Below are 11,485 nucleotides of genomic sequence, written 5' to 3' on the forward strand. Positions count from 1 at the left end.
GACAGCAGATCGGAGATCCAGTTTTTTTTTTTTTTTTTTTGGACAGGCAGAGTGGACAGTGAGAGAGAGAGAGACAGAAAGGTCTTCCTTTGCCGTTGGTTCACCCTCCAATGGCCGATGTGGCTGGCGCGCTGCGGCCAGTGCACTGCGCTGATCCGATGGCAGGAGGCAGGTACTTATCCTGGTCTCCCATGGGGTGCAGGGCCCAAGTATTTGGGCCATCCTCCACTGTACTCCCTGGCCACAGCAGAGAGCTGGCCTGGAAGAGGGGCAACCGGGACAGAATCCGGTGCCCCAACCAGGACTAGAACCCGGTGTGCTGGCGCCGCAAGGCGGAGGATTAGCCTAGTGAGCCGTGGCGCCGGCCGGAGATCCAGCTTTAAAATATGCAAAAGCTATGTATAAATATAAAAAAAAAAACAACAACAAAACTTTCGTATTCTTCCACTATCCAAAGTCCAAGCTTCTAACCAGACCATTGGGCCCCAGGCTCCCTACACAATCTTGGCTACCTCCTGTACCATTTGAAACCCACTGAACACTTTCCCTGCATGTATTCTTGTAGTCCACTGTGCCTGTACTTATTCGGTTTCCTTTTAAAAAGCCTATTTCTTGTTATCTGAAAAGCTGCGATATCTTTCATTCACTAGTTCATCTCCCCCATGGGTGGCAGGGACCTAAGTATGTGGGTCACAACCCCCCCCCCCCCCCAAACACTGACCTGCAGCAGGTAGGCCTGTAGGGCCCAAGGCTAGTGAGGGAGTTGCTGGTGCCCCACTGGTCACCACCTCTCATGGAGACCTTCCCTAAGGCAACAGCTTCCTACGAGGTGGGAGGGACCCTAGCATTTTGTTCTTGTTGCAGTTCTGGGGAATGTGGTAGCAGCAGCAGCTTCAGTACTGGGGTTCAGCTCTGCAGTCACTAATATCCAGCTCTCTGCTCACACACAGAACACCACGATGCTCCATGTCATACAGCTAGGATTCAAGTTTAGGTTGTCCTGACCAAAACTCCCTTCCTATCCCCCAATCTACATATCTTTCAGGATTTTAAGATGCCAGGTAGCCCAAAAGCAACTGACTTGGTTGTAGGTGATCAGGTTATTCTTTTCGCTTGTACAACTCAGAGTAAAAAGGCAGTGAGGGCCAGAGTCCAAGACCCAGAATGCTGTCCACCACCACCCTTGCTTGCATTTGTGGGTTGAAAGGTCTACTTGTGGGGCTGATGTTCTGTAGGGATTAACCAAAGGAGATCAAATTCTTCACTTTCTGCCCCAAAGGCACATTCCCTCTAGAATTCTAACATAACCAAGAAAAAAAGGCCTCTCAATGAAACTAGGGGTAGGGTACATACACCAAGACATCATTAAAGTAGCCACAGCATTTTGAGGAGCCCAACAAATAAGAGAAAATCCTGGCTGGATTTGAGAGAACAGTTTGTTATAATGAATCAGAAATACACAAGATTTCACAGAACCTGGAACAGTTGACAGACTATGGTTGAAATTACTTAAACGTTCAAGGGAAATGAGAGGAGTTCAGACAGAATCAGTGAGTGGAGAAACCCAAGACTGGTTTGGAATAAACACGAGACTAATTGCTTTTCAGCCCAGGTATTATTTTCTGATCCTCCCAGCAATTAGTCTGCCACTGCTCTTCCATCCCCGTACCTTCTGACGCACTGGCCAAACCAAATGGCTTTCTTCTTCTATATGAAGGAGTTAAACCAGCTCAATCCCTTGGGAAATACAAAGCCAAGAGGAGAGTGTATAAATCTCATTTGTGGGTAGAAAGGATCTTACCCAACCCAGCAAGCCTAGTTACCACACGTGTTACTGCACATGGTAGCAACTTCAATCAAACTTGAGCTTCTACCATCTATAAACTGTTTTTTGGCCCTTGGCAATGTCAGTGTTCCCAATTTACTACACTGTATACTGCATCATCAACACATTTCTGAGCTCCAGATGTTCTGAACACTTCTAAGAGGTTATTATACAGAACTTAATCTCAGAAACCTAGGCATTAGGGAGGAACAGTGGCTCTTTCTAGGACTTTTTTGTGAGGGAACACAGATGAACCGAGGAAATGAAGATTAGAGTATATGGCAGGTGAAGGGAGGCAGAGGTAGGAAGAGGGTATCCTAGCCGTAAGGCCAACACATTCATGTTCAAAGAGAAGTCTGCGAAGGAAACAACAACAAAGAAAAAAAGCAAAGCCCAACCAAATCAAGAGAAAAAGGGTTTCATACAACACAGTATCAAAAAGTCAAAGGAACACACTAAATGCACAACTGGTGGTAGGTTAAGTCCATAGCCTATTATGATAGGTCCTTCCAGCATCAATCAGGTTTCTTTTCAACTGTTATCTCAAGGTTATTTACAGATGTGGTGATTTTAGTAAGAGTCTCTCACACAACGGTGGGCAGGCTTCAATCATTGGTTTCAGGATCTGTCTGCGCCATGTAGGCATCCAACTCGGCATCCAGGTGTCCTTTAGTTTTCGACATGTATGCATCCAACTGGTTGTCCAGCTGCTCCTTCGTCAATACGGGGCGAGTAAGGGCACCTCTCCCTCGTCCACGGCCTCGGCCTCGGCCTCCAAAGCCCCCTCTTCCCCGACCTATCATACCCCGACCTGGCCCGAGGAAAAAAACAAAAACAAAAACAAGAGTTACAATTAGGCTTAATGAATGCTATAGTAAATGCCCCTAAGAGTAGTGGAGCCTAGCTGAGAAAAGCTGAAGGGCAGGGTAAAGGAGAAATCTGGAAACACACACACACTGGATAGAAAGCAACACATGGAAAGCACACATAATGAATTCCTTATTACATGCTCATCTCTAAATGCTACTTAAAATATTATCCGATCAAAGGGAAAATAGCTGCCAATTATAATAATTAAAAAAATTAATCTTTCCTAAGACAAAGAATAACCTAAAGTTTGAGACCTCACTATCAGTTCATTACTGAAATCCATTAGAGATAACCCCATATAGCGAGACAGAAAGAAAGTGAAAGGGCACAGAGAATCAAGGGTGTGAAGGCAGATAGTTTCCAAATGAAGCTTTACTGGAGACCCTTCAGGAAAATGATCTCATCTCTCTTTAAACTTAGTGAGGTCTAACAAGCTGACTTCCCCATGTGTCAGGAGACTGAGGAGTTATTTTGACACAGGAATAATGTGAGAAGATGGAAAAAAACATTTTGAATGGTCCTAGCCCCGTCTACCTCTGATTCTAGTCACCTTAGGACAATGTGGCTATTTGAGAGGTGGTTTCAATTCACTTAACAAAGCACACTCGCTTTTTTGAAAAGCTACTTTAGTCTCTGCCACCCCTGTGATGTCTCTCAGAAACCAAATCAAGATAATTCTAGAAACATGGTATTTCATCCCGAAACTCAAACTCCTTTGCAATTCACTCAATAAGCCAAGTAGCACATAATGGGAAAGCAAACAAGCCCTTGGTTATCAGATTTCCTACAGTTAATATTCCTTGGCAGCTTCATGGTCATAAATTATGGAAGACCCACCACACACTTTAAAAGGACCAAAGGAATATAAACAAGGGACCATAAGAACAGGTCTCCCCTTCCCCTACAGGTGTTGTTGGGAGTGTTTCATTAAGCTAAGTCAGAAAGCTCCCATGAGATTTGGCAGTAACACCATCACCACCACTAAGCTTTTCCAATCTGGGTCATGAGGTCACAAAACAAGTATCACCAAGTTTCTCAAAGGTATAATCATCAAGAGCCAGTGAGTTCACTGACAAGAGTATCATCTTACTGTCCACCTTGATCAGAAAGAGGCATCTAGGGTTCCCCACAGGCATGCTGAACTTGGCTTCAGAGACAGTGCCCGGCTCCAAGTCTACCTCACTCTGCCTTCATATTTGCACATCTCCCTCTTCTCTATTCTTATCTGACTCAAGCTGGTGTTTTGAGCTATGAGGGGTGTGTGTGTGTGGTGATGATTCAGCAGAGACAGAAAAGATCCCAAACTATTTAGTCATTTTTATAATAAAATTTACATCTGCAAGAGTCTGGAAGACTACATATAATCTGGCTAATACACACCTGACTGGTTCTTGGAAAAATGACAGATTTTTGCACTACCAGCATGTGAATTTGGAAAATAAGCCAGTTTCAAAAAACAAAACAAGACAAACATACAAGCCTGTCTACGACTTGAAGCTGTGCAGAAAGGTGGCTCTGAGTTTTTAAGGGAGGAAAATAAAAGGGAGCTACTCTCTGAAGTTGGTAGCTGACTAACCTCTACCACCGATTCCGCCACGACCCATAGCTCCACGCCCTAGGCCCCCTCTCCCAGGACCTCCACGACCTCGAACACCACCTCTTCTTAAGCCCATTCGGGGAGCTACGGCTCGTCCACCTCGGAGCAGGTTTTGACCTTGGAGAGGAGGCACACAATGTATATGCAGGTAAATCCAAGAGAGACAAAGTAGATTCTGACCAAAGGAAGGCAGTGAGGGTTAAATGAGTAATTGAGTTAATTTTTAGGTTGGGTGGGGCAAACTACACACAATGTGAGCAGATTAAAAAGCTGCTCTTTAATCAATTCAACAAGTCTGACCACAAATCCATTTTTGGAAGAAGTTGGTAGTAAGTACATACATTTAATACATATTTACTGAATAATCAGATAGATGCCTAGCATTATAGATTTAAAATAAACGGTTCCTGCTCTTAATACATTCTTGTAGGAATGAAAAACTATACATGGCAGTATAATACTGCCCAAAACATAAGATACAAGTTAAATGCTATGGGTCAACTTGTCCTCTCTTCCAGATACAGTAGTTTTTCACCAGCACCAGGAGCAGAGATGGTTGGTTAAGATATAGGTCAAAAGACCAACAAAGTTCTTACATTTGACTTATTTCTAGAACATCAATGTGCTTTTTGATTCAAGCAGCAGCACGGTGTTTTAAAATGGAATGGAGATGACATGAATTACCTGTTGTTACGCAGGTCATAGCCTCTCACCATTGCACATTATCAGAAAAGGAATGGTATCGATAAAAGACATGCAGCACTATTAAAAATGTGATTTCAAAAGTTATTAATTATATTAATACAAAATCCAGGCTCAAAAGATGTTAAACAAATGGGTCCATAAGCAGCCCAAGAAAAAAGGGAAAGGAGTATAGCCTGACAATTATCAGGCACATGGTACTGACCTCGGAGCGACATCCCGCCCCTAAGTAGGGTTCTGGTGGCACGTCCCCCACGTAGTCCTCCTCTGGGCAAGCCTCTCTGAATTATGGGCAGGCCTCGTCCTCCGATTGCTCCCCTGGCCAGGGCCCCTATGGGTCGGCCTAACCGTGCCTGGATGTTACTCTTACCCAGGCGCTGCTTTAAGCTCTTCTGGAAGAAAAGGTGTTAAGGGATTGAGATCAAAAAAGCAATCCAGTGGGATTTGGCAATTCAAAGTGCAGAGAAAAAGAAGCAAGTGAGGTGTTTGGTGTGGAGGGATATAAACCTGCTGGGGGTGTCATAAAGATCCCAGACCAGAAGCAAACCTTTGCCTCAGCACACGGGATAGAAGTGGAACTGTGATCCAGAGCAGAACTCTCAGATGCTTGTGTATGGTCCCATGAAACTGGCATCACTATAAATTACCTCGCTAGTTTGGCCACAGAAGTCATATACTGCCAGTAGGAACTTAAGTTGTAATAAGAATATTTTACACAGTTCAGTCCTGGATTCTGTTTTTGAACCACAGGTTGACAATGACATGACTTGATTCATACCTGCCCAAGCTCTACCACTGTCTTCAAAGGCTTACTCAAACACCATAGAAGTTGATCACACTCTGGGCAAAATTTAAATTACAAGTTCATTTGAGTTCTTGTGACTTAAGAACAAGATTGATCTCTCAAAGAGGCCAGTGTGCTCCATTTTTTCCTCTGAGTATCTATCTCCAGACGATCCACTTTTTACCTTAAGATGCAAATAAACACAAAAAAGTCAAACTTCCTTTCATTTCTTAAAATTTCATAATTCCAAGTCTACTCTTGTAAATAGCTCTCTTAATCCAATATAATATCCTTTAATTAAAAATAAACATATAACTCATAATACATCTCCCGAGAGCCAGCCAAACTAGGTAAGAATTAAGGCAGGTGAGCTTTAATCACAAAATTCAGGGCCACATGAAAGACAAGGACAGAAACAGAGATTTTCAATAATATATTCCTCAGAATGAAACCATGAAGATCAATCTGAGAGAATTCCTATAAAAAAAGGGAGAACTAGAAAGCCTTGAACATAACCAAGGCCTGAGCCCTAGCAAACCTGTTTTTCTATGAAGCCATCAGTCACTAAGTATGAAAAATCAGTTGTACCAAGATACCACCAATGACTTTTTTTTTGCAACCATGTCCCTCAAATCTATGTTGTGAGGCATTATTGATTAGTCTTCTAGTACAAGATAGAAACTGCTTCTAGTCAGGGAAGGCTCTACACAGGTGCAACCAACCATTAAGGGCCTGTCCTCTCACTCCCCTGATCAGCACACAGAATTATGAGGTTAGGACTACGTTCTACCAGTTCTTCCTTTTTTTTTTTTTTTTTTTTTGACAGGCAGAGTGGACAGTGAGAGAGAGACAGAGAGAAAGGTCTTCCTTTGCTGTTGGTTCATCCTCCAATGGCCGCTGCGGCTGGCGCACCGCACTGATCTAATGGTAGGAGCCAGGTGCTTCTCCTGGTCTCCCATGGGGTGCAGGGCCCAAGTACTTGGGCCATCCTCCACTGCACTCCCTGGCCACAGCAGAGAGCTGGCCTGGAAGAGGGGCAACCGGGACAGAATCTGGCGCCCCAACCGGGACTAGAACCTGGGGTGCCGGCGCCGCAAGGCGGAGGATTACCTAGTGAGCTGCGGCGCCGGCCCACCAGTTCTTCCTAATGAGTCAGCTAACCTGCGGATATCCACTCTCCCAAGCTTTCAGTGCTGAGCTGTTCTCCCATTTCAACCTTTAGTTATCGCCAAGACTGATTTCTAACACTGATGGGAACTTACAGATGTCAACTATACCATCCAGTTTTTACAAAGTTGTGCTATAAGGTAGCCACTAGCCACACTGGCTATCTAAATTAAATATAAATAAGAAAAGTTAAGCTCATTTGTACTAGTCACATTTAGTTTAATAGCCACACGTAGCTAGTGGCCACCATACTGGACAGCACCACACTAGAAGCTACCTTCTGCACACCTGTAGCTAAAATTTCTTGTTGAAAGGTCCTTTGGAATGATCTGTCAGAGGCTTTCTTCGGCAATTCTTATGTACTCTTGGAAAATGGTGGTGCCTTTTGTTGCTTTCCTGAGCCAGGGACAGATCGGATCACTTCCAAGGCTTATGGTAGCTGAAGCAGAAAGCCTTGTTTATTTTTGGTCAGTGAGCCCAATGGTTCAGGGTGGGGGTGGGAGGGAGTTATATTTAACTGCTGAATTTATGCACAGCCATGCAGCGCTACCAGTTAAAGTCCTTACAGTTGCATGGCACCGCCCTCCAGACGCCCAGCCACAGCTTGGACATATCCTTCCACAGCCACTGTCCGGACTTGCACATACAGTCTATGAATAATAAAGAGTAGGTTTTATTTCAGATCTGAAAACTATTATCCCTACTCGACATTTTTCTTTTCCCCCCATTTAAAGTTTATTCCTCATGTTTTTAAGCTCCCCGCCCCCCAATTTACTGGAAATTTGAAAAAGAATCCACTGACTCTTAGTTACTCAGTGTTCTAGCTCTACTTTACTGTTTATAATTTTAGGTGCTGTGGACATGAGGGTCACTCTGCTGTATCTTTTACCTTTGACTAGGGCCATTTAGATTTCCTGTGTGAGGGGCGAAAGAATAAAATTATTTCCCTAGTTTATCTATCATTTAGCAGTAAGTAAAGGATGTTTTAAAGATGATCCGAAACAGAAACAAACTTTCTTCATGGAAAAGGCCTTTCATCTACTTTAAGGCTAAAGGACCAGAAACAAAAGCAATTATTAGTCATTGATAACACAAATGGGTCAAACAGATGGCAAACTCCCTAGAAGAGAAGACAATAAAGAAAAAGTTACTTATCAGTACCTGCCAGAGCTGGAATTCTCTGCACTTCTCTTTCAGAGAAGTTCCAGCTTTTGCCCTGAGTCACCTTGGAATCATCCATCAGGTTCTGACAGCCTCAGTGGGCTGCCTGCCTTAGATCACAGCTGCTTCTGGAGCATCAAGACCCATTCTCTCACCTGCTTAAGTTTTAATGCTGCCTGGACAGAGGGTCTATTCTCCATCTGCTGGGCCAGTCTTCTGTTTCTGGCACTGGCTAGCTGCTGTTGTTGCTGCATCGAAGCCCGAATATTCACTGGCATCGGCTGTTTGTTCTTCAGCATATTAGTAAAGCTTCAAGGTCGAACAAAATGGATGTTTAAATAAAAGCTTTATTACAAAACATTTATTGGCATTTTCATGGCTTGCTAGACCAGGAGCTCCAGATCCCACGAACTTTTAAGTAAAGTGGCACACTTAGATCAAAGCTGAAGTGGGTTAAAGACTCCTCTGTTTCGACAAACTTGCAAGAATCAGAAACTCAGAAATGCAGCTAAGTGCAGCACATTCAATCCAAAGTGATAACAAGGGCTCAGGTAATGGCTCTCAGAGAAGTGGAAGGTATGAAAAACACGCAATAAGCAGATATGACAAGAGACAGAAGATGTAATTTCAAAGACAAACAAAGAAAGCTTAAACCTTGGAGGTTTTTGAAAAGAAATATGAGACCAGAACACCTTCAAAACCCATGACAACACCATAGCCATAGAAGTTATAGGAATGCCATCAATTTTTAAATATATTTGTCACTCAGTAACATGTGGATATGGAGGACTAGTGTATCTGAAGAGAGAAGTACATAGGCTCCAGAAAAGGCAAAAGGAGACATTGTAACCTTTTAGTGGTCCAACACTGGTTTAATAAAATCACTGCTCAAAGGTAACTCAGTGAGCAAAGTTCTCAGAGATAGAAACTGCCTTAAATACCTTAACTTTTCTTAGTGTCAAATGATCACTTTTTCTGTCTCCAAGCAGTTATCTTTGGAAATGATTAATTCAATCATTTAAGGGCCCATGAAGACACTCCTTTTTTGTTCTTGTCATGGTTAAGTTTAATGGAATGGAAGAGAAGAACACTTAACTGTAAAAGAATCCAAAGCAAAAACAAACTAAAAGCAGAATGGAAAGAAAAGTGAAATGGAGCAAAGCAAGTGCCTCTTACAAGGCCCAAGAATGACATTCGAGGGCCTTTGGACATAGTCACAGCTTGCTACCTGCCTCTTACAGGCCAGATGCAACACTGCTGGCCTTGGACTAGGCAGCAAGCCTACTGCAGCCAGGGTCCCATGCTCCCATGCTGCACAACCCCTGTATCAACGTGTTCAAAAACAAAAACAAAAACAAAAAAACTTGAAGAAAAGGGAGGGTGTGAGGAGTCTTTTTAAAATACATCCCACTGGATAAATATTTCAGACAGCTTAACATAAAAATCTACTGATAAGGGGTTTTGAAACAACCGCCCAATTTGTTTTGTGCACCACATTAGATGTAACTAAGAACAGAGGTCTGTAGCCTTCTGTTGATATTTAGCTTACAACTGTTTTGTGCATTGGACCCCAGGGCCAATTTAAGTAATGTTTTCTTAGGAAGGAGCTGAAGTTGTTGTTGGCTGCCTCACCGCTCATTCAGAGACATCTTGGTGGTGCTTTTTAGCACAACTTTCGGCGCTGACTGAGCAGCCATCTTCAGATCCCGAGAATCTACAAAGGACAACAGCAGAATGAGCAGGTCAGAATAACAGCCACCTTATACAGAACAAGGCCCAAACCACCGAAAAAGCCTTACCACTGACTCCTGAGGAACACGGGAGGGTACTTCAAAGTTCATGGGAAACGGAATTAAAAGGTAACTTTGCTTTGGTAAGAAATTTTTTAGAATCTATGCATGTAAGGGATCTATCCTGAAAAAGTTTCTGGAGGGGCAGGCATTGTGGTTCAGCTACTCCACCTCCAGAATAGCTCCCTGCAGGCCTGGGAGGCGGCAGGTGATGGCTGAAGTATCTGATCCCTGCCACCCGTTGGAAAACCGGATGGAGATCCTGGTTAATGGCTTCAGCCTGGCCCAGACCTGGCCTTTGTGGCCATCTGGAGAGTAAACCAGCAGATGGAAGATCTCTCTTTCATATACACAAATGCTTAAAAAAAAAGTTTATAGAAACGTATACTACAAAAGACTGCATAGAATGCAAAAATTATTTTGCACCAAAATGTCTTTCAATTCAATTTTCTATAAAATTTTAAAAAGCACCCTCAAATCGAAGCTCACTTCAAGTTTACATGAGAAATTATTCAATTTCAAGGCCAAAAGGCATGTAATATCTGCCAAATGGTCCAAAATGGCAGAAACAGCTCAAGAAGGTGCAAGAGAGTCTGGCTTTCGATCCAGACTCGTCCTTTTCAGCCTGTTTTTCCACAGGGGGCTTTCAAGAAACAGATGCCTGGGCTCAGACCGATCAAACCGCAATCTCTGATGGTGGAGGTCTGGGGCTCATCAATAGGGGCGTGGGGGGAGGGGTAGCTACCCAGGTGCTTCTAATGAGTAGCTGAGGTTGACAGCTGCCGGTTTAGAAAGAAAATACAGGCATGCCTAGTCTCAAAATCGGTTTCCTATTCCCAAGTCAGAACTTAACAACGGACTAAGGATCTGGAGAAAGGAACAGGAAAGGTTCCCTAAACGGGCATTCATCTGGGAGCTGGCTCCCAGGGAGCCCTCTACAGAACTTAACCCTAAGCACGCCACTGTTTCCAACACTAGTCTTCAAAGCCCTGTCAAGACCGCCAACTTTGCTCAACTCGTCCAACGATCTTTCTTTTCCTCGGTACCCAACGACAGCCTCCGTGAACCCCGCCGCGGGGTCGCGGCCGGCGCAGCCCCTCCCCCCTCCGCGGCCCCGCCCCCTCCCCCGCGGTCCCCGCAGCCCACCGCCCCCCATGCGCGTCCGCCGGCTCCTTCCGCTCCCCTTCTCTCACCACAGAGACGCACCGAAGGAAACGGACGCCAGTGCTCCTCCCGGGGCTGCCAGCACGGCTGCGGCAGGGCGGGCCGGGGACCGGCCGAACCTCAGTAATTGACGGTGGAGGGGCTCCGGTTAATTAGATGGGCGGTTGGGTCAGATGCTTAAGTGGTAGACTGCGAGGCTAGTCCGTGGCTGTTGGCTGGCTGTGTCGTTGGCCGACCCGCCTGATCGCCCGGCCTGCCCTTCCCTGCCTTCAGTCTGTGCCACCACAGCTGCCGCCGCCAACTCCCGCTCGCTCTCCAAAACAAAATGGCCGCCACGCCCAGTGCGGCATGGGACCGGCTAAAATGGCGCCGACGCAATTGCGTCAGACGTTGGATCCGCGCACTAGTAGGGGGCGGGGATTTGT

General features: G+C 44.7%; 2 protein-coding genes across 9 annotated transcripts in view; one reads left to right on the forward strand and one right to left on the reverse strand.

Moving 5' to 3' along the window:
- Positions 1-11,485, forward strand: part of S100A3 (S100 calcium binding protein A3) — a 166,256-nt gene that overhangs the window by 75,091 nt on the left and 79,680 nt on the right. The window lies entirely within an intron of this gene.
- On the reverse strand, positions 1,423-11,458 carry CHTOP (chromatin target of PRMT1). Of its 8 annotated transcripts, none has more exons than XM_002715502.5 (6): positions 11,103-11,458; positions 9,739-9,820; positions 8,262-8,415; positions 5,200-5,383; positions 4,272-4,409; positions 1,423-2,636 (listed from the first exon to the last, which is right to left on the reverse strand). In XM_002715502.5, the coding sequence occupies exons 2-6, from the start codon at positions 9,801-9,803 to the stop codon at positions 2,431-2,433; spliced, it is 747 nt and encodes a 248-aa protein (XP_002715548.2). In that variant the 5' UTR covers positions 9,804-9,820; positions 11,103-11,458; the 3' UTR covers positions 1,423-2,430. The 8 variants fall into 8 exon arrangements, with proteins under 8 accessions (XP_002715548.2, XP_017201353.1, XP_069933795.1 ...); XM_017345864.3 differs by having other exon boundaries at positions 5,200-5,386; positions 11,103-11,405; XM_070077694.1 differs by having other exon boundaries at positions 11,090-11,402.

The sequence above is a fragment of the Oryctolagus cuniculus genome, chromosome 7 (assembly GCF_964237555.1).
Source record: "Oryctolagus cuniculus chromosome 7, mOryCun1.1, whole genome shotgun sequence".
In the NCBI taxonomy this organism is placed as follows: Eukaryota; Metazoa; Chordata; class Mammalia; order Lagomorpha; family Leporidae; genus Oryctolagus; species Oryctolagus cuniculus.

Bases quoted from the DNA above. Each gene is read 5' to 3' on its own strand.
- CHTOP (XM_017345864.3), bottom strand. From the start codon at position 9,803: ATGGCTGCTCAGTCAGCGCCGAAAGTTGTGCTAAAAAGCACCACCAAG. The intron at 8,416-9,738 runs GTGAGGCAGCCA...TCGACCTTGAAG, and splicing joins AAGATGTCTCTGAATGAGCG to CTTTACTAATATGCTGAAGA. The intron at 2,637-4,271 runs GTTAGTCAGCTA...TCCTCGGGCCAG, and splicing joins TGGCGGAATCGGTGGTAGAG to GTCGGGGTATGATAGGTCGG.